General features: G+C 41.7%; 1 protein-coding gene across 4 annotated transcripts in view; it reads left to right on the top strand.

Moving 5' to 3' along the window:
- The first annotated feature begins 699 nt into the window (after positions 1-699).
- Positions 700-23,479, top strand: part of uggt2 (UDP-glucose glycoprotein glucosyltransferase 2) — a 192,296-nt gene continuing 169,516 nt past the window's right edge. For 2 of the 4 annotated variants that reach the window (XM_061879043.1, XM_061879045.1), the window contains exons 1-6: positions 11,253-11,374; positions 11,663-11,824; positions 17,627-17,709; positions 17,798-17,928; positions 22,276-22,388; positions 22,565-22,742. In XM_061879043.1, the coding sequence (XP_061735027.1) occupies positions 11,667-11,824; positions 17,627-17,709; positions 17,798-17,928; positions 22,276-22,388; positions 22,565-22,742 (663 nt within the window). In that variant the 5' untranslated portion in view covers positions 11,253-11,374; positions 11,663-11,666. Of the gene's footprint in view, positions 757-11,252; positions 11,375-11,662; positions 11,825-17,626; positions 17,710-17,797; positions 17,929-22,275; positions 22,389-22,564; positions 22,743-23,479 lie in introns of those variants that run through there. The other 2 variants (XM_061879044.1, XM_061879046.1) reach the window with 2 other exon arrangements.

The raw sequence follows: 23,479 nt of genomic DNA on the forward strand, positions 1-23,479 counted from the left end.
GACAGATACCTTGCACATGTATACTGTATTTTTATGACTGGACAATGAGTTTTTGCTTTAATTACATGTTTGTTATTTTAGATATAATTTTTAACAGCTCAACACAAAAAGGACACACACTTTTAATAACAGTTTTTTAAATACCTGCAATGTGTCGGTGTCTTGCCAGAAGAGAGATGCAGTTGGTCAGTCGGCTCTCTATACTGCCTGTGACAGTTTGACCCCTCACTGTCACTGTTTGACCTTTGGCTTCCTCTCAAACCATGCCCATTTTTTTTTAGTCAGTGGAAAGCATGCTCAACAAAAAAATTGTAACCTGTCACTCACCATGGCTCAGCATGTCTGGCTAAAAGAGTCAGGGTGGGGCTGAAGGCTTTATGTAGCCGAGCACACCTGCTTTGACATATTAGGCCTAATTTGGGCCGAACCATTGCTTTCAGGAGCTGGGTGTTGTTGAGGGACACTGGACATTTGAAAGTTGTATTGTCTAAACCTGAATACACTGTGTATAAAAAAGACTGCTTTAAAAATGCAAAAGTACTATGTAAATAATTTTTAGACATGCGGTGGTTATTTATGGTGTATTTTACAAAATAACTGTTTACTTAATTTCCCCTGTCAAATTGGTCCCAGCTAGTGGGCGGGGCTATGGGCTATTTAAGTGGGGAAAATGCAATTTTTCTGCTTGTCACTGCCAGAGGAGGTTCTCTGTCCTGAGCAAGAGTTTCGGTCTTCATACATCAAACAACTACTGAGGTGATTATTTTGATAATGAGATTATGTTGTGATGTAACCGGTTAAATGAGTTTTGTTGATTGCTAATTTATTTTGCTCAATCTGTTTTGTCATTTTATTCTTTACGTTGATATATTTTATGTTTCATCTTTTGAATATATGCATTTTGATATAATGGCTTTATATTTTGATTATTCTTAATGCTTATTTAATGTATAGGCCTATTTAAATTATGCGACTTTTTGAAATATATTTAGAATATAAATGTACTATATATAATATATAATAAATAAATAAATGGGTTGTACTTGTGTAGCGCTTTTCTACCTTCAAGGTACTCAAAGCGCTTTGACACTACTTCCACATTTACCCATTCACACACACATTCACACACTGATGGAGGGAGCTGCCATGCAAGGCGCTAACCAGCACCCATCAGGAGCAAGGGTGAAGTGTCTTGACATGACGAGGTTGGAATTGAACCAGGGACCCTCGGGTTGCGCACGGCCACTCTTCCACTGCGCCTTGATGATAATATTGTCTTTATTTATTGCTGTTACAGATTGTGGGTGCTTTTGTCTTCCTGTTGTTGTTTACCTCTTGATACTTTTTTAGGGATTTTCAATAAATGTTTGTAGACTGTTACCACTGCGTGCCTTGCCGTCCTTGATTTGAAGTCCGGTTTGCAAAGGTGACATTACCCTCACCTGAGGCAGGGTGTGACAGTGCCTCTGTACATCTGTCTGGACTGGAGCCTGCAGTGCCTGGGACTGGAAGTCTCTGGAGAAAGGGGTGACGGCGGAAATGATCATCAGGACTCCTCTTCTTCCTTATTCAGGAAATTACAAAAAGCCGCTGCCTGACCAGGGCTGAAAAAAATCTGTAGTGTGTGTATATGTATATATTTATATAATTCAACAGTACAATCATTAATTCGAGAAATTAAAATCAGGCTCATGGGCCAGACATAATTGACCCAGTTCTCCCAGTATGAAGTGAATTTCTCCAATTTATTTATAATAAATAAAAAGCCGTTATCTTCATTTTATATATGTCCATTATGATGTCCTTTGTCACCGATTCTGTTCATAACTTTTATGGACAGAATTTCTAGGCGCAGTCAAGGCGTTGAGGGGTTCCGGTTTGGTGGCCACGGGATTAGGTCTCTGCTTTTTGCAGATGATGTAGTCCTGATGGCTTCATCTGGCCGGGATCTTCAGCTCTCACTGGATCGGTTCGCAGCCGAGTGTGAAGCGACCGGAATGAGAATCAGCACCTCCAAGTCCGAGTCCATGGTTCTCGCCCGGAAAAGGGTGGAGTGCCATCTCCGGGTTGGGGAGGAGACCCTGCCCCAAGAGGAGGAGTTCAAGTACCTAGGAGTCTTGTTCACGAGTGGGGGAAGAGTGGATCGTGAGATCGACAGGCGGATCGGTGCGGCGTCTTCAGTAATGCGGACGTTGTATCGATCCGTTGTGGTGAAGAAGGAGCTGAGCCGGAAGGCAAAGCTCTCAATTTACCGGTCGATCTACGTTCCCATCCTCACCTATGGTCATAACCGAAAGGATAAGATCACGGGTACAAGCGGCCGAAATGAGTTTCCTCCGCCGGGTGGCGGGGCTCTCCCTTAGAGAGAGGGTGAGAAGCTCTGCCATCCGGGAGGAACTCAACGTAAAGCCGCTGCTCCTCCACATCGAGAGGAGCCAGATGAAGTGGTTCGGGCATCTGGTCAGGATGCCACCCGAACGCCTCCCTAGGGATGTGTTTAGGGCACGTCCAGCTGGTAGGAGGCCACGGGGAAGACCCAGGACACGTTGGGAAGACTATGTCTCCTGGCTGGCCTGGGAACGCCTCGGGATCCCCCGGGAAGAGCTAGACGAAGTGGCTGGAGATAGGGAAGTCTGGGCTTCCCTGCTTAGGCTGCTGCCCCCGCGACCCGACCTCGGATAAGCGGAAGATGATGGATGGATGGATGGCATTATGATTTCCATCCATTGCTTCAAAGTTGGATTTTCCTGGGATATCCATTTACTAGTCATGGTCTTTTTACAGGCCACGAGTAGGATATTAAGTGTCTTATTTTCTTTTTCCAAAAAAAAAAAGTCTGTTGCCATTTCTAAGACAAAGTAACACATCGCTTAACTTCTCACTTATATCTCTCACTATGTGGAAGCGATTAAAAACTACAACATGGCTGGCGAGAAGACGCAGTCTAAAGTGAATATTTATATAGCGCTTTTCACTAGTGACTCAAAGCGCTTGACAGTGAAACCCAATATCTAAGTTACATTTTTAAACTAGTGTAGTTGGCACTGGGAGCAGGTGGGTTAAGTGTCTTGCCCAAGGTCGTAACGGCAGGGACTAGGATGGCAGAAGCCGGGATCGAACCTGGAACCCTCAAGTTGCTGGCACGGCCATTCTACCAACTGAGCTACACCGTCTAACGGGAGGCACATAAATACAAAACAGCACATTCTGAAGAGACTTGAAGATGGTCTGTAAAACATAATCTCTGCACCATTTTGACTAAAAAAAACAAACTATTACATGTAGACCAAGGGTCTCAAACACGCGGGCCAATTGCGGCCCGCGAGACGTTATTTTTACCGGCCCGCACCTTGATGTGAAAATTTAATGTTGATGCGGCCTGCGAGTTTCGTACTTGTATACCCTCGATTTTTCCGGGAGACTCCCAATTTAAAATGCCCCTCCAGGGTTAATCATTCTCTCAAATTTCACTCAAAATTAAGGGGACACCGTGGAGGCCCCACCTTTAGCGTCCTCTACATGTACAGTGTGCCAGCCCAGCCAATAGTTGTACTTAGATTCTGTAGACGCAGTAAGCGACTGCAAGACATTCTTGATCAACATTCACACAGGTCACACAGAGTGGCCGTATAAACAACTTTAACACTGTTACAAATATGTGCCACACTGTGAGCCCACACCAAACAAGAATTACAAACACATTTTGGGAGAACATCCGCACCGTAACACAATATAAACACAACAGAACAAATACCCAGGATCCCATGTAGCCCTAACACTTCCAGGCTACAATTTACACCCCCGCACCCTTAACCCCGCCCCCTATTGTAGCCCGGAAGAGTTAGATAGATAGTACTTTATTGATTCCTTCGGGAGAGTTCCTTCAGGAAAATTAAAATTCCAGCAGCAGTGTACAGAGTTGAGATCAATTTAAATAAAAGTAAAAAGTAAATAATGGGGGTTTAAATGGAAACAAAATAGAGAAATATTACAATAAGAATAAAAAAATAAAAAGCAACAATGGGAATAAGAATATAACAAGACAAAGTAGGCAGTAGTGACCATGTTATGAAAATGTATTGCACTGTTATTGTTTTGTATCCCCTGTCATCCTTGTACCCCCCGTCCCAGAGAGGAGTTTTACAGTCTAATGGCGTGTGGGACAAAGGAGTTCTTGAGTCTATTAGTCCTGCACTTGGGATGAAGCAGTCTAGCACTGAACAGGCTCCTCTGGCTACTGATAACGCTATGCAGAGGGTGACTGGCATCATCCAGGATGCTCACTGGTTTGTCAATAGTCCTCTTCTCTGCCACCGTCACCAGTGAGTCCAGTTTCATTCCGGTAGTAGAACCGGCCCGCCTGATCAGTTAGGGCTGCATTTGATTCTGGGTATTTGTTCTGTTGTGTTTATGTTGTGTTACGGTGCGGATGTTCTCCCAAAATGTGTTTGTCAATCTTGTTTGGTGTGGGTTCACAGTGTGGCACATATTTGTAACTGTGATAAAGTTGTTTATATGGCAACCCTCAGTGTGACCTGTATGGCTGTTGATCAAGTATGTCTTGCAGTCACTTCCACGGGTCTGCAGAAGCCTTACACAATATGTGACTAAGCTGGCACACAGTTTGTATGGTGGAAAAGCGGACGAGACGGCAAGTTGTCGAGGACGTTAAAGGCAGTGCCATCATGTCAGGCCCTCAATATTGTTGTCCGGGTGAATGATTACATCGGGAGGGGCGCCGATATTCGGGTGTTTGCCGGAAAGTTCGCAAGAGTTGACAAGTATTTTGCTAGGGCGGGAAAGCCATTCAAAGAAGGTGAATTCATCAAAAAGTGCATGTTGGATTTTTTTTAAGAAATCTTTTTTTGGGGACCAGCCTCACCCAGTTTCTGCATCCAGTGGCACCCAGGTAAAGTGAGTTTTACACCCCTCATGTAAACCAAGTAATTGTTTTGAACGTTAAAAAAAAAAAAACCATCCTAAAATGACCCCTTTAAAAAGCATAGAAGTTTGTAAAACCCATCCATCCATCCATTTTCTACCGCTTATTCCCTTTCGGGGTCGCGGGGGGTGCTGGCGCCTATCTCAGCTACAATCGGGCGGAAGGCAGGGTACACCCTGGACAAGTCGCCACCTCATCGCAGGGCCAACACAGATAGACAGACAACATTCACACTCACATTCACACACTAGGGCCAATTTTAGTGTTGCCAATCAACCTATCCCCAGGTGCATGTTTTTGGAGGTGGGAGGAAGCCGGAGTACCCGGAGGGAACCCACGCATTCACAGGGAGAACATGCAAACTCCACACAGAAAAATCCCGAGCCTGGATTTGAACCCAGGACTGCAGGAACTTCGTATTGTGAGGCAGACGCACTAACCCCTCTGCCACCGTGAAGCCCACAATTTTTTTAATGTAAATTGCAAACAGCTCCATTAAATGTTCAGGTATTCATTTCAAATGCCATTTATAGGTATTTCGCATTGTTTTTCTGCCTGTAAAACTATTATCGTGCTCTATAAAAATCAATCACGGGTGATTTGTGATTTCCGACTGACTGTGAAATGTGAGCGTGACAAGCTAAGTGCTGATTGAGTATGTGAGGGGAGCGAGCTGAAGATCCCAGCTGTGTGAAGACGACAGAAGCTTGTTAGTGTTTATTTGGCCTGATTTTAACCGACAATAGCATGTTGTGTGTTTGCAATAAGAATATTGTTAGTGATTCCCAAAGCCCAAAAAAAGTCTGCGGGCTATAGAGCGTTTTCCGTTCGGGCTCCAGTACTCTGGAATGCCCTCCCGGTAACAGTTCGAGATGCCACCTCAGTAGAAGCATTTAAGTCTCACCTTAAAACTCATTTGTATAGTCAAGCCTTTAAATAGACTCCCTTTTTAGACCAGTTGATCTGCCGTTTCTTTTCTTTTTCTTCTATGTCCCACTCTCCCTTGTGGAGGGGGTCCGGTCCGATCCGGTGGCCATGTACTGCTTGCCTGTGTATCGGCTGGGGACATCTCTGCGCTGCTGATCCGCCTCCGCTTGGGATGGTTTCCTGCTGGCTCCGCTGTGAACGGGACTCTCGCTGCTGTGTTGGATCCGCTTTGGACTGGACTCTCGCGACTGTGTTGGTTCCATTATGGATTGAACTTTCACAGTATCATGTTAGACCCGCTCGACATCCATTGCTTTCCTCCTCTCTAAGGTTCTCATAGTCATCATTGTCACCGATGTCCCACTGGGTGTGAGTTTTCCTTGCCCTTATGTGGGCCTACCGAGGATGTCGTGGTGGTTTGTGCAGCCCTTTGAGACACTAGTGATTTAGGGCTATATAAGTAAACATTGATTGATTGATTGTTCATCTACGGCAGGGGTGTCAAACTCAAATACAGAGTGGGCCAAAATTGTAAACTATACGAAGCCGCGGGCCAAAGTTGAACAACTTCACTTTTTAATAGGGACCTAAACAAGTTTTGCATTGAATATTGAACAAGCAAGGCTTATATAACTTTATAGTGACATGCAAAATCAAGTTTTGTTGGTAGCGGGGGTGTATATTGTAGCGTCCCGAAAGAGTTAGTGCTGCAAGGGGTGCTGGGTATGTGTTCTGTTGTGTTACAGTGCGGATGTTCTCCCGAAATGTGTTTGTCATTCTTGTTTGGTGTGGGTTCACAATGTGGTGCATATTTGTAACAGTGTTAAAGTTGTTTATACGGCCACCCTCAATATGACCTGTATGGCTGTTGACCAAGTATGCATTACATTCACTTGTGTGTGTGTAGAATCCGCATATATTACGTGACTGGGCCGGCACGCTGATTGTATGGTGGAAAAGCGGACATGACGACAGGTTGTAGAGGACGCTAAAAGCAGTACCTTTAAGGCACGCCGCCGATATTGTTGTCCTAGTGGAGATCGGGAGAAAATCAAGAGAAGGGTTGCCCCGGTAGATTTTCGGCGGGGGGTTTGGCAAGTATTAGAATTAGCGGTGAATGCACCGCTGCTGTATAATACCGGCGGGCCAGGTCTAATGTTAATTTAATATTGTCTCAAGGGCCAAAATAAATTACATGGCGGGCCAAATTTGGCCCGCGGGCCAGAGTTTGACACCCATGATCTACGGCATCCTTACAATGTCTTAGTAGGCGCTAAAGTCTAATTTATATTGTTTGGTGTCTGGAACCGATTCATTTATATTTCTTATTGGAAATATTTGGTTTTCTTAAAGAGGATTCTGCATTTTTCTTGGAATTTTGCCTATCATTAATAATTATTATGAAAGACATGACGAAGGATGTTTTTTATTTTTTTATTTATGCATTCTACATACTAAACGTAAATAAAAGTCTACCTACAGCAGAGCTAATGGGAGGTCCTCTTTTCCGCCCATAAAATCCAAGAAATAACCATTTTAACATCCATCCATTTTCTACCGCTTGGCCCTTTTGGGATCTCGGGGGGTGCCGGAGCCTATTTCAGCTGCATTCAAGCAGAAGGCGGGTAACACCCTGGACAAGTCGCCACCTCATCGCAGGGCCAACACAGATAGACAGACAACATTCACACTCACATTCACACACTAGGGCCAATTTAGTGTTGCCAATCAACCTATCCCCAGGTGCATGTTTTTGGCGGTGGGAAGAAGCCGTAGTACCCGGAGGGAACCCACGCAGTCACGGGGAGAACATGCAAACTCCACACAGACAGACCCCGAACCCAGGACTACTCCGGACCTTTGTATTGTGAGGCACATGCACTAACCCCTGTACTACCGTGCTGCGCCATTCTAACAGGACCAACAATAATCTATTTACATTACGTGACTTGAATTTGTTTTAATCAGCCCCTTAATTCCTTTAGCAGCTATACAATTATAAAATGATGTTGCTGAATAGACAATATGACTATTTTTTTATTTTACAAACCCCTTTTTCCATATGAGTTGGGAAATTGTGTTAGATGTAAATATAAACGGATTACAATGATTTGCAAATCCTTTTCAACCCATATTCAATTGAATGCACTACAAAGACAAGATATTTGATGTTCAAACTCATAGACTTTATTTTTTTTTTGCAAATAATAATTAACTTACAATTTCATGGCTGCAACACGTGCCAAAGTAAATGGGAAAGGGCGCGTTCACCACTGTGTTACATCACCTTTTCTTTTAACAACATTCAATTAACGTTTGGGAACTGAGGAAACTAATTGTTGAAGCTTTGAAAGTGGAATTCTTTCCCATTTTTGTTTTATGTAGAGCTTCAGTCGTTCGACAGTTCAGGGTCCCCGCTGTCGTATTTTACGCTTCATAATGCGCCACATATTTTCGATGGAAGACCGTTCTTGACTGCAGGCGGGCCAGGAAAGTACCCACAGTCTTTTTTTTACGAAGCCACGCTGTTGTAACACGTGGCTTGGCATTGTCTTGTTGAAATAAGCAGGGGCGTCCATGAAAACGCTGCTTGGATGGCAACATATGTTGCTCCAAAACCTGTATGTACCTATTAGCAATAATGGTGCCTTCACAGATGTGTAGGTTAGCCATGCCTTAGGCGCTAATACACCCTCGTACCATCACAGATGCTGGCTTTTGAATTTTGCGCCTAGAACAATCCGGATGGTTCTTTTCCTCTTTGTTCCGGAGGACACGACGTCCTCAGTTTCCAAAAACAACTTGAAATGTGGACTCGCCAGACTACAGAACACTTTTCCATTTTGCGTCAGTCCATCTTGGATGATCTTGGGCCCAGAGAAGCCGGCGACGTTTCTGGATGTTGTTGATAAATGGCTTTTGGTTTGCATAGTAGAGCTTTAACTTGCACTTATAGATATAGCGACAAACTGTATTTAGTGACAGTGGTTTTCTGACGTGTTCCTGAGCCCATCTGGTGATATCCTTTAGAGATTGATGTCGTTTTTTTTATACAGTGCCGTCTGAGGGATCGAAGGTCACGGTCATTCAATGTTGGTTTCCGGCCATGCCGCTTACGTGGAGTGATTTCTCCATACTCTCTGAACCTTTTGATGATATTATGGACTGTAGATGTTGAAATCCCTAAATTTCTTGCAATTGCACTTTGAGAAATGTTCTTAAACTGTTTGACTATTTGCTCACGCAGTTGTGGACAAAGGGGTGTACCTCGCCCCATTCTGTCTTGTGAAAGACTGAGCATTTTTTGGGAAGCTGTTTTTATACCCAATCATGGCACCAACCTGTTCCCAATTAGCCTGCACACCTGTGGGATGTTCCAAATAAGTGTTTGATGAGCATTCCTCAACTTTATCAGTATTTATTGCCACCTTTTCCAACTTCTTTGTCACGTGTTGCTGGCATCAAATTCTAAAGTTAATGATTATTTGCAAAAAAAAAAAAAAGTTTATCAGTTTGAACATCACATATGTTGTCTTTGTAGTGCATTCAATTGAAAATGGGTTGAAAAGGATTAGCAAATCATTGTATTCTGTTTATATTTACATCCAACACAATTTCCCAACTCATATGGAAACGGGGTTTGTAAAAGAACACTGATATTCAAGTATTTCTCATATATATATATATATATACAGTATATATATATATATATAGGAAATACTTGAGTTTCAGTAAATTCTAGCTATAAATATACTCCTCCCCACTTAGCCCCACCAAAGCTCAACCCCCCCCCCCCCCAAATCTCCCGAATTTGTAGGTCTCAAGATTGGCAAGTATGTGTATATATACTTCAAGTGGCAGAGAACACATTGGTTTGTCACACTTGTAGTGTTGCAAAAAACAAATATACACACTTGAGCGGATTATTAATGAATCATATTTTTTTTATAAATGTTTATTCATAAATTTCAACAATAACAAACAGATGAGAAACAATAATCAAAATAGTTCAACAACAGTATAAAACATAGGACGAAACAGTGCCAGGGGGATGTAAATACAAACTAACAGAAATAGAGTTAAAAAAAAAAAAAAATAATATATATATATATATATATATATATATATATATATCTTAGGGCTGTGGATCTCTGGGTGTCCCACGATTCGATTCAATATCGATTCTTGGGGTCACGATTCGATAATATATTGATTTTTTTCGATTTGATACTCGATTCAAAAACGATATTTTTCTGATTCAAAACGATTCTCTATTCATTCAGTACATACGACTTCAGCAGGATCTACCCCAGTCTGCTGACATGCAAGCAGAGTAGTTTGTTTTAAAAAAAGCTTTTATAATTGTAAAGCACAATGTTTTATCAACTGATTGCAATAATGTAAATTTGTTTTAACTATTAAACAAATCGAAAATATGACTTATTTTATCTTTGTGAAAACATTGGACACAGTGTGTTGTCAAGCTTATGAGATGCGATGCAAGTGTAAGCCACTGTGACACTATTGTTCTTTTTTTTTTTTTTTTATAAATGTCTAATGATGTCAATGAGGGATTTTTAATCACTGCTATGCTGAAATTGTAACTAATATTGATACTGTTGATAATATTCATTTTTGTTTCACTACTTTTGGTTTGTTCTGTGTCGTGTTTGTGTCTCCTCTCAATTGCTCTGTTTATTGCAGTTCTGAGTGTTGCTGGGTCAGGTTTGGTTTTGGAATTGGATTGCATTGTTATGGTATTGCTGTGTATTGTTTTGTTGGATTGATAAAAAAGATACAATAAAATGAAAAAATGAATAAAAATTTAAAAATGTAATAAAAAAAGAGAATCGATTCGGAATCGCACAACGTATTCGATTTGAATTCGAATCGATTATTTTCCCACACCCCTAATACATATATATAAGAAATACTTGAATTTCATTGAATTCTAGCTATAAATATACTCCTTCCCCCTTAGCCCCGCCCACCTCAACATCCCCCGCCCCCAAAAATCTCCCGAATTCGTAGGTCTCAAGGTTGGCAAGTATGTGTATATATACTTCAAGTGGCAGAGAACACATCAGTTTGTCATACTTGTAGAGTTGCAAAAAACGTATATACACACTTTAGCGGGGTATTAGTGAATCATAAACCGCTAACTAACTCTATGAATGACGTGTTGTTTTGGTGGAAAAACACTATTTGAGCTGCGGTCCAAGGACCCTTAGCCGTCTACCACTATGCCTGATTAGATCCCTCTTTCAACAGGTTAAATATTTTTATTGATATGTGTAAGTTTTTTTGACGATACATAAAGTCATATTGGATATATATCCTACCTTTTTGATTTTCGATGTTTTATTGATGTGGTCCGAGGGAGCCAAAAACTGCAGGCATCTCTTTCGCCTAACCGGTTGCTAGTGGTTGTTACTAGACGCCCAAAATAGCAACCGGAAGTCATTATCTTTTAGCGTGGCGGCGGCGGACAGCATCAATAAACCGGTGAGGGACTTATTATTTATTCCATAGTCGCTACTAGTGTCATATTAATGTTTTTATTTAACCAGTTTCACCTCTCAAAGTTTAATTCTTTTCTTGTCATTTCAAACAGTTAAACATCCAACTCGTTCATACGAGTTGTACTTTCAGTTTAACAGCGCGCTGTGATTACTTGCGGCACTTTCGCCAAACACATGAACTTTATGCAAGCCACTGAGTCGCGGCAATAACTTTCACTGCAACTACGTGGCAAGCTCTGACCGGCTTGTGCGACGCTTGCTGTCTGACCAGGTTAATGCAACTTCTGAGGATCGCATGGGAAACGAGTATGAAGAACATTATTATGCTGTCTCTGCTCCTGATCACCACGCAACACAAGGCGTCTGCATCTAAAAGTGTCACAGCAAGTCTAAAAGCCAAGTGGCAGGCGACACCCTTTCTTTTGGAGACCAGGTACTACCACACAAACATAGACTGACATGCATACATGCACTGTAGCTTTACAGCATGCAGCTCCAAACCCAGAAAAAAAAAAGATTTATAGGGACAAGCGGTAAAAAATGGATGGATGGATATCATCAATCTTTATTGCAGACCTTAAGATTAATTAAACTTATACAAACACAATACCAAACATGCCCTGCGATGATGTGGCGACTTGTCTCGGGTTTACGCCGCCTTCCGCCCGATTGTAGATGAGATAGGCGCCAGCGCCCCCCGCGACCCCAAAAGGGAATAAGCGGTAGAAAATGGATGGATGGAATACAAAACATTAAAACAAAACACTTAAACATTAGAGGCCTACTGAAATTACATTTTCTTATTTAAACGAGGATAGCAGGTCCATTTTTTGTGTCATACTTGATCATTTCGCGATATTGCCATATTTTTGCTGAAAGGATTTAGTAGAGAACATCCACGATAAAGTTCGCAACTTTCGGTGCTAACAGAAATGCCCTGCCTCTACAGGAAGTCGCAGACGATGACGTCACATCTTTGATGGCTCCTCACATATTCACATTGTTTTTAATGGGCGCCTCCAACAAAAAGTGCTATCCGGACCGAGAAAACGACTATTTTCCCATTAATTTGAGCGAGGATGAAAGATTTGTGTTTGAGGATATTGATGGCGACGGACTAGAAAAAAAAAAAAAGTTAAAAAAATAAATAAACGTGATTGCATTGGGATGGATTCCTATGTTTTTAGACACATTTACTAGGTTAATTCTGCGAATTCTCTTATCTTTCTATTGTGTTGCTAGTGTTTTAGTGAGTTTAACAGTACCTGAAAGTCGCAGTGTCGACGGCAGCTATGGACGGCACAAGCTCAGCTTTTCTCCGGTAAAAACTGACTTTTTAACTACAATTTTCTCACCGAAACTTGCTGGTTGACATTTGGTAGGCATCCATGTTCTCTTGACCGTACTCTGATCCATAGGAAAGTTTCACCTCCGTGAATTTTAAACAAGGAATCACCGTGTGTTTGTGTGGCTAAAGGCTAAAGCTTCCCAACTCCATCTTTCTACTGTGACTTCTCCAAAATTAATTGAACAAATTGCAAAAGATCCAGCAACACAGATGTCCAAAATACTGTGTAATTATGCGGTTAAAGCAGACGACTTTTAGCTGTGTGTGTGCGCAGCGCTCATACTTCTTAAAAACCCGTGACGTCTTGCGTACACGTCATCGTTACACGACGTTTTCAAAACGAATCTCCCGAGAAATTTAAAATTCTAATTTAGTAAACTAAAAAGGCCGTATTGGCATGTGTTGCAATGTTAATACTTCATCATTGATGTATAAACTATCAGACTGCGTGGTGGGTAGTAGTGGCTTTCAGTAGGCCTTTAAAAAACAAAACAATAAAAAAAACATAAAGCCCAAATGTCGGTTTCTAACATACAAACATGTGTGCCAATGATTCCACAGTCCAGATGAATATCTAACAGAACTGCAGCCAGGGTTCGTTAACATAGTGATTATGTCATGTTTGGATGAAGAAGGCAATCTTCTTGAATGATGCTAAATAAAACACAAAATAGTGCTCGTAAGACGCTGCTGAGTGCATTTTCTTCTCCCAGTTTTGTGGGAGTTAAAATGTATATTTTGCGTGTTAAAGTTTAAGTACCAATGATTGTCACACACACACTAGGTGTGGCAAAATTTGTCCTCTGCATTTGACCCATAACCCTTGATCACCCCCTGGGAGGTGAGGGGAGCAGTGAGCAGCAGCGGTGCCGCGCCCGGCAAACATTTTTGGTGATTTAAGCCCCAATTCCAACCCTTGATGCTGAGTGTCAAGCAGGGAGGTAATGGGTCCCATTTTTATAGTCTTTGGTATGACTCGGCCGGGGTTTGAACTCACAACCTACCGATCTCAGGGCGACACTCTAACCACTAGGCCACTGAGTTGGTGATATTAATGAAGACATAGACGCAAAATGGATGTAAGTATAGGTGTAAGGGTAAGTAAGGCCATGACAGAGGTGTCATTTAAAGTGTCACAGCAAGTCTAAACGCTAAGTGGCAGGCGACACCCTTTCTTTTGGAGACAAGGTACCGACACACAAACATTGACTGACATGCATACATGGACTGTAGCTTTACAGCATGCAGGTCCAAACCCAGAAAAAAAAAGATTTATAGGGACAAGCAGTACTAAATTAATGGATGGATGGATGGATAAAGAAGGCAATCTTCTTGAATGATACTAAATAAAACACAAAATAGTGCTCGCAAAACGCTGATGAGTTCATTTTCTTCTCCCAGCTTTGTGGGAGCTAAGATGATCAGTGTATACCGTATTTCCTTGAATTGCGTTTACCAAAGGCATGCAGTAAAAGTAAGCATGCGCTAATTGTTTTGAAACCTCTTCTCAACCTGGCACTTACCAAAGGCGTGCAGTAAAAATTTGAGTGTGATGTAAGGATACCATCATGAAAAGCACATTTAATTAAAAAAAAAAACGTTATTATGGTGTTACCTTTACTTATAAATATAGTCCATGCCAGCTCCTTCTGATCATAAGCATCGATAACTTGTTTATAGAAGTCTTCCTTATCTTTTTTCAGTTTTAAAAGTCTCCCTGTCTCGATGGAGATCTTCCTTTATTACCTCCTCCAGCACATATCACGTCACTCATTTCACTTCTTCTGCAGCCGAGTAGATTAGATTAGATTAGATTAGATAGTACTTTATTCATTCCGTCAGGAGAGTTCCTTCAGGAAAATTACAATTTTCAGCACAATCCCATTCAAGATCGGACAAACATTACAGGGAGACAGAACAGGATCGCTGACGGGTCTGCCGGCTTCCAGCGCCCCTTACAAAAAAAGATGAAATACAAGTAAACAAGGAGGGGGGGGGGAAATAGAAGATTAAAATGAAATAAAAAAATCGGTCTTAGCCTGGGCCTTGGAGAGGGGGTGCAGACTGAGGCCAAGGGAAAAAAAAAAACAAACAAAAAAAAAAGTATTCGCAAGAAGGATCACTAGCGCCCTCTACCACCAGGAGGCGGGAGTTATTTATAGACTCATATTTGACAGACGCAGCTACGGTGTTGTGGCGGTCTCAAGCCGTCGTCTTGCGGGATCCCAGGACCATCAAGGAAGGACATGGCTCAGTCCAGGTCGCTCTTCCGCTCCTCCTCTCCGCTCGCTTGCCGTTTCCCCGCCGCCATCTTGGGCCGGGCTCTAGCGTGCCCTGCCTGTCGGCTCCACAGGTGTATTAATAAAACATAGCTGCTTACTGTTCTTTTTAAATACCGGTATTCAATAGCTTGGACCTTAAATCCTACTGAATAGCTCTTAATCTTCTTCTCTTTATGCGATTTCAAATTACCGGTATTGAAATCTGCCTCCTCCATTTTGAAAATGATGACAGGGGAAGTGTCACTCGTGACGTCACGAGTTTGACCCGGCAGTAATACTAAGCATGCGCTAATTATTTTGCTAAGCGAGTTTGACCCGGCAGTAATTCAAGGCAGGCGCATACTATATGCCCTGCGGCAATGCAAGGAAATACGGTATTTTGCATTTTAATGAAGAGATAGACGCAAAATGGATGTAAGTATAGGTGTAAGGTAAGTAAGGCCATCATGACAGAGGTGTCATTTAAAGTGTCACAGCAGGTCTAAAAGCCAAGTGGCAGACAACACCTGTTCTTTTGGAGACAAGGTACTGCCACACAAACATAGACTGACATCCATACATGCACTGGAGCTTTACAGCATGCAGCTCTAAACCCAGAAAAAAAAGGATTTATTAAAGAGGGCAATCTTCTTGATTGATACTAAATAAAACACAAAAATAATGCTCGCAAAACGCTGATGAGTGCATTTTCTTCTCCCAGTTTTGTGGGAGTTAAGATGATCAGCATATATTTTGCATATTAATGAAGACATAGACGCAAAATGGATGTAAGTACAGGTGTAAGTGTAAGTAAGGCCATGACAGAGGTGTCATCCAACTAGTTATAGGTCAATGTCCATCCATCCATCCATTTCATACCGCTTATTCCCTTTTGGGGGAGCGGGGGGCGCTGGAGCCTTTCTCAGCTACAATCGGGCGGAAGGCGGCGTACACCCTGGACAAGTCGCCATCTCATCGCAGTATAGGTCAATGTATCATCCCAAAAGTAATGAAAGTTTTATGAAGGTTGAAATTTTTTTTACTGCCGCTTTAAATGGTCGAAATGTAACAGGTGGTCTTGACAAGCGCCAGGTGTACGTTCGTAAACCTCACTCCCTGACAACTTCAAGAGTAGTGCTGGCTGCAGCCCGGGCTTTTGGCTCAGTGCTTAGCACACTCACCTCTCATGCGAACGACCAGGGTTCGCTTCCCCGTGCGGAATGGTTTAAAGGCAGGGGGCCGAGACACTTGGGTTACATCAGGGGTGCCCATTACGTCGATCGCGAGCTACCGGTCGATCGCGTAGGGTGTGTCAGTCGATCGCCAGCCAGGCTTTTAAAAAAATAGACCTGAAAATTAGCGATCTCTTCACCAAGACGTCACTTGATTGACATTCACGGCAACCGAGGGTTTTGTGAGATGACGCTAGCTGCTGCGAGATCATTATTAAGAAAAAATGACCGACAGGACGGCGAGAAACACTTTTTATTTCAACAGACTGTTGCGCCATACCTTCCATCAAAACTCTAAAGGCCGACTGCACAGTTCCTGTCTTCACAATAAAAGCGTTGCTTCATGCTGCCTGCGCTAATAAAATAAGAGTCTCGGAAAGCTGGCGTGCACAAGCAAGCAAGCTACGGAATTTGCCGCCAATGTTTTTCTTGTAAAGTGTATGGAAGCTGGATAAACAAAATGCCAAAAACCAACCACTTTCATGTAGTATTGTACAGAAAGGAGGACTTTTTTTCTCCTCCATTTGAAAATGTGGGCGTTATCATCATTACTGTCTGATTCCAATCAATGCAAGTCATCAGAATCAGGTAATACACCAACTTATATTCTTGTCTTCATGAAAGAAAGACATCTATATGTGTTACATATGCTTGTATTATCATTAAACACATTTAACTTGTTAACAAAAACATCTCTTTCATAAATAAATAAATATAAATGATGTATATGAATGACGTAGATCCCCTCGATTTGGTCAATTGAAAAGTAGCTCGCCTGCAGAAAAGGTGTGGGCACCCCTGGGTTACATAAATGCCAGCATTAAGGCTAGATTTTGGTCAGCCCAAATGACCTATTGTGGTATTTCTGAATATTAATTGTTGAGAAATAATAACACAGGGCCTTTAAAAATGTGCAGTATCATTTAAAGTGTCACAGCAAGTCTCAAAGCCAAGTGGCAGACAACACAAACATAGACTGACATGCATACATGCACTGTACCGTTACAGCATGCAACTCCAAACTCAGGAAAAAAAAAATGTATTAAAGAAGGCAATCTTCTAAAAGTTATGTACCGATGTGACCTATCAGGGGGAATCATTACCCCAAGACTAGAGGTGGAAGAGAAAGAGCATGCTCCCTTTAATAGAAACAATACATCATGGTAGCTGTAAGCCATAAAGAAGCAGCATGCGTGCAACTTGACAAGCACCTCATAAGACATTTTATCCTCAGCTACCCATTTTCAGCCAGCTTTAATGACATAATATATACACTGCGGCCATATGCACGTTGGTGTCACTTTACTTTGTCTACCAATATCAGTTCACACGACAGCAATTTAAACGAGAATAAAGACATTTTGCATAGTACTGTGGAACATTTTTATTTTCAGTGAGTTTATCGGAGAGGACGGCAATGAGAAATTCTGGCAGTTTGTTGACACCGTGAAGGAGCTCACTGTGTACAAGCAAGGAGGTGTGCCGTCATACACATTGTGAATGTTTCATTTATCATGTCTTTCTAGTAATCCGTCACCTTTCTCTTCTTCATTCTGCTCGACCAGAGTCTGTCCGCTCATACTACAATTTAATAATCAAGAAAGCCAACCAGTTCCTGACGGATCTTCAAGTGAGCCTGCTGAGATACGCTCTCTCCTTGCGCTTCTACTCACCAGCTGTCCACGCTTTCCAGCAGGTACGGTGTGAGTGATCACAAATGACAAATTGTGCCAAATCAAATTGGGACATTTGCTTGATTTCTGTAGCAGCTCGGACTGACTAAGTTCTAGGGCGTAGCCACATAAATGATTGCAGAATAATTCATGCAATAGACAAATTTACCCACAACATTTGTATGACAGCTATGGTGCACTACATAGTTTATGAGAAGTGGTTTTGTATGCGGCCATGAATTCATGACCCAAGGCTCTCCGCAGTCTTTTCTTACAATTGCTTTGGGGCTGCCAAGTCATTATTCTCGAAAAACACTGGGTGAAATATTCTATGTGAAATTGAACTGTTCAGCAACTATTATCTTGAATGATGCCGCAATATACTTGTCATGCTTTAAGGAGTTCAGGCATCACACATATTGTGTAAACCATCGGTTGAACAATGCCGTCGTCTGCAGTGGCATTTCATACATAAGTATGCTTGCATAGACATTCATGGACGCCTATTATTCTGATTGTGTGGAATTTAATGGTGATTTATCGCATCTTGAAGCTATTGTGGGGAAAGCTATCGGTGCACTACTTGGATGTGACCAGCAGAGGCGCTGTTGATTTAGTTCATTCTATAGAACAGTGTTTTTCAACCTTTTTTGAGCCAAGGCACATTTTTTGCGTTCAAAAAAATCCTGAGGCACACCACCAGCAGAAATCATTAAAAAATGAAACTCAGTTGACAGTAAAACGTTGTTGTCGTAATTGTTGGCTATGACTTTAAACCAGGGGTGCCCATTACGTCGATCGCGAGCTACCATTCGACCGCGGGGGGTGTGTCAGTCGATCTCGAGCCAGGCTTTTAAAAAAAATAGACCTAAAAATTAGCGATCATCAATCTTCACCAAGACGTCACTTAAATGACATTCACGGTACCGGAGGGTCTTGTGAGATGACGCTGGCTGCTGCAAGATCATTATTATTAAAATATGACCGAGAAGAAGGCGAGAAACACTTTTTATTTCAACAGACTCTCGCGCCGTACCTTCCGTCAAAACTCTAAAGGCCGACTGCACATTTCCTATCTTCACAATAAAAACCCTGCTTCATGCTGCCTGCGCCAACTAAATACAGAGTCTCGGAAAACTGGCGTGCACAAGCGATCCCTCAGAAAGCTGGCGTGCACATCACTTGTGCACGCCAGCTTTCCGAGACTCTTATTTTGTTAGCGCAGGCAGCATGAAGCAGGGCTTTTATTGTGAAGATAGGAAATGTGCAGTCGGCCTTTAGAGTTTTGACGGAAGGGACGGCGCGAAAGTCTGTTGAAATAAAAAGTTTTTCTCGCCTTCCTCTCTGTCATTTTTTCATAATAATGAACTGGCAGCAGCCAGCGTCATCTCACAAGACCCTTGGGTGCCGTGAATGTCAATCAAGCAAGCTACGGAATTTGCCGCCAATGTTTTTCTCGTAAAGTGTATGGAAGCTGGATGAATTAGATGCCAAAAAACAACCACTTTCATGTGGTATTGTACAGAAAGGACAACTTTTTTTCTCCTCCATTTGAAAATGTGGGCGTTATCATCATTACTGTCTGATTCCAATCAATGCAAGTCATCAGAATCAGGTAATACACCAACTTATATTCTTGTCTTCGTGAAAGAAAGACATCTATGTGTTACACATGCTTGTATTATCATTAAACACATTTAACTTGTTTACAAAAATGTCTCTTTCATTAATAAATAAATATAAATGATATATATAAATGAGGTAGATCCCCTCGAGTTGGTCAATTGAAAAGTAGCTCGCCTGCAGAAAAAGTGTGGGCACCCCTGCTTTAAACCATAACCAACCATGCATCAATATAGCTCTTGTCTCAAAGTAGGTGTACTGTCATGATCTGTCACAATAGGCCGTGACTTATTTTGAGTTTATTGCTGTTTTCCTGTCTGTAGTGTTTTAGTTCTTGTCTAGCGCTCTTATTTTGGTGGCTTTTTCTCTTTTTTTGGTATATTCCTGTAGCAGTTTCATGTCTTCCTTTGAGCGATATTTCCCGCATCTACTTTGTTTTAGCAATCAAGAATATTTCAGTTGTTTTTATCCTTCTTTGTGGGGACATTGTTGATTGTCATGTCATGTCCGGATGTACATTGTGGACGCAGTCTTAGCTCCACAGTAAGTCTTTGCTGTCGTCCAGCATTCTGTTTTTGTTTAATTTGTAGCCAGTTCAGTTTAGTTTCGTTCTGCATAGACCTCCCTAAGCTTCAATGCCTTTTCTTTGGGGCACTCACCTCTTGTTTATATTTGGTTCAAGCCGGTGACGTGCGGTGAACTAAACACCAGGTAAGGCATAAATCCTTTTTTTTCTTCTTTTTTTTTTTTTACTTACATTTATGAATGCATCTCTAGTCATTGTTGATTTAGGTTGCATATTAGAGTTACAGGAAAAAAAAGGGAGTTATTTGCTTTCATAAAAACGTTATCATGATGATGATGATATGATAAATGGGTCCAAAAACTATTTGATAAAGTTGTTATTAAATACTTTTTGGTCCCATTTGCTTTTAACAAATTAAATCAAGTATCGGGAGTGTATTTTACCTTTCTGTATTTGTATCTGAAGCAGCAATAGCTATCTTCCATGAAAACATACTTTGTATGATCGCATTAATTTTGTCTTAAAGTCCAGTTTGAAGAAGTATTTAATCTTGGATACAGTATATAATCCTCCATATTGGCAGACACATTCATTTAATTTAGTTTAATTCCAAGAAATTAAACAATATTTTTGCATCTTACAAAATAGACCCACAAACGCTGGCTTACTCTAATAAAAATGCCATGTTTTTTATAAATACAGTTAAAAAAAAATAAAAAAATGCTGGCTTCTGCTAGAGAGACCTGTGTCTGCTAGCTTGAGTGCCCCCACTTCTCCTAGTGTGGCGAATCAGAGTACTGCTGAGGCATTGAACTGCAAGTTGACAATACATCGCCCCCTACCTTGAGGCAGAGGTACTTGCTGCCTCAAGACCTGCCTTTTACCGATGGCAACAAGCATGCGCCCCCTCGCACGCACACGCCCAATACAAACTGTGTGTAGCCGTGGAGGCACCGCCTGTGTCGGCCTCACTTCTCATCTGCTGCATTGTTTTGATCAGGAAACATGGAACTTCCGTTATTTTGACCACGAAAATTATGAAAACATACAGGAACCACACCAAAATCACATAGAAAGCATAAACCAAAAGAGAAATATTAAAACTTTTTTCATTTTATTACTTCGTTTTGGAACATCTCATGGTTAAGCCACCTGGTGGCAGGTGAGGCACTGCCTCACTTGCCTCCCCTGACAGCACGTCACTGGTTTAAGCATTAGACACCTTTTTACCTGCACGCTACCTCGCACTGCTCCCGACATTTACCAAGCTATTATCTTTCGGCTGCCGCCTACTGATATGGAAGAGTATTACAGCACCAACACTCAACAGCAACACTTAAATTGCAAACTATAATAACTGGTTTGCAAAAAATATTTTTAACCCAAATAGGTGAAATTAGATAATCTCCCACAGGACACCAGACTGTATTTTGTCTACCGGCAAATTGGTTGAAAAACACTGCTATAGATCAGAGTTTTTCAACCTTTTTTGAGCCAAGGCACATTTTTTTTCCCTGAAAAAAATCCAGGGGGACACTATCCCATCCTCGTCGACATTGTTGTGTGCCAAAATTGTCAATTATTAGTTCCCTTAATAATACACCAAAAAAAAGCTTATTGACTTTTATTCCCTCTTTTACTTTTTTCACTTTTAGTTGTCCAACACACAACACATGTCATCATATCCTGTGTCCCCCGCCCTTAAGTTCCCTTTACAATAGTTCCGGTATTGTCCTGTGACCCAAATAACCAATACATGACAGACACCACCAGCAGAAAATGTTAGAAACGAAACTCAAAAGCCTTTATTCACAATATAAAGTCGTTCTCATCAAATACCTGACGCAATTGTTCGATTTGACTTCAAACCATAACCATCATTAATTCTCTTGTCTCAAAGTAGGCTTACAAAGCAATGAGCTACCTGCCGCCATCTACTTTTATGGGAGAGTATTAACGGTTACTCTTCTGATCTCCAGACAGCACGGACACTCTACAACGGTACATTGTTTGCGGATTATAATTATCGGTGTGCAAAACATTATTTTCCGACCAATTAGGTGAAATTGCATAATTTCCCACGGCGCACCAAACAATATCTCACGGTACACTAGTGTGCTGTGGCACAGTGGTTGAAAAACACTGATGTAGACCATTAGGAAGATTCCAAAAAATCATCATAATAGGTCCTCTTTGAAGCAATGTGCTCTTTATTCAACAGATAGCCAGCCATGAACCTCCTCCGAAGGCCTGTACCGCCTTTGTCTCCATTCATAGCCAGCATAGCTGCAACACAAAAGACATAAAGAAGCTCCTAAAGGCAGCTGCAGGCAGGTAAGTCAAGATGACACAGCCTTGCCCTTGTGTGGCTCCACTCACCAGGCCAGGGCAGAAAAGTGTCAGAAGTTAATATGATATTGGAAACCCTTGTAGCTCTCACTGAATACATGTTTTTTCCCTGAAAAGTAAAATGTAATTTTCTGAAAAGCCTTTTCATGCAATGCTTGCAGGCCCAAACCGTATTTGTACAAGAGTGATCACATATATCCAGGTGCTAATAAAACAGATGTTCCCGTCGCAATCCTGTACGCCGAGATCGGAACCAAGAAGTTCAGCACCTTTCACACCGTGCTGTCAGAGAAGGCTGATGGGGGTGCGCTTACATACGTACTGCGGCATTTTGTGGCGGTGAGTACTCACATGGACAAAAAGTGCACTTTTCTTTGCATTTTGTGGTTGAAGCATCAAACCCTCTTCAGGGATGTAACAATTACTGTTATAATGATAAAACCCTTCCTGATGGTTCTTTAGTATTTCAGTTTCAAATGTTAATTATGTGAGAAGCTCATGGTGATACTGCTCATTTCTTGGAAAAGCAGCTAGCGCACAAACATGGTTTCCTCTTTGCAAACAACACCCATTGTTTTTTATTATTAAGAAACATGCCAGAACTTCCGACTAGAAGTCTGCTGGGACAGGCTTCAGCTAACGTGTGACCCTATTGAGAATTAGTTGTATAGATGTTACACAAATTTACCATGAATTGATTAACGTGGACCCCGACTTGAACAAGTTGAAAAACTTATTCGGGCGTTACCATTTAGTGGTCAATTGTACGAAATATTTACTGTACTGTGCAATCTACTAAGAACGGTTTCAATCAATCAAAAAAAACTTTTGTTCAAAGGAGAATTCCCAAAATCCTGGAGATGCAAATATACAAAACAAGTCAATTTATAAAGGGTTGTTTGCAACATCCTGGACGAAGTGGCTGGGGAGAGGGACGTGTGGGCTTCCCTGCTTAGGCTGCTGCCCCCGCAACCCGACATCAGATAAGCAGAAGAAAATGGATGGATGGATGGATGGATGTTTGCAACATTGCCCTGACATAGGATCTGAGCCGAGGATGTCGTTGTGGCTTGTGC

The sequence above is a fragment of the Nerophis ophidion genome, linkage group LG19 (assembly GCF_033978795.1).
Source record: "Nerophis ophidion isolate RoL-2023_Sa linkage group LG19, RoL_Noph_v1.0, whole genome shotgun sequence".
Taxonomy (NCBI): Eukaryota; Metazoa; Chordata; class Actinopteri; order Syngnathiformes; family Syngnathidae; genus Nerophis; species Nerophis ophidion.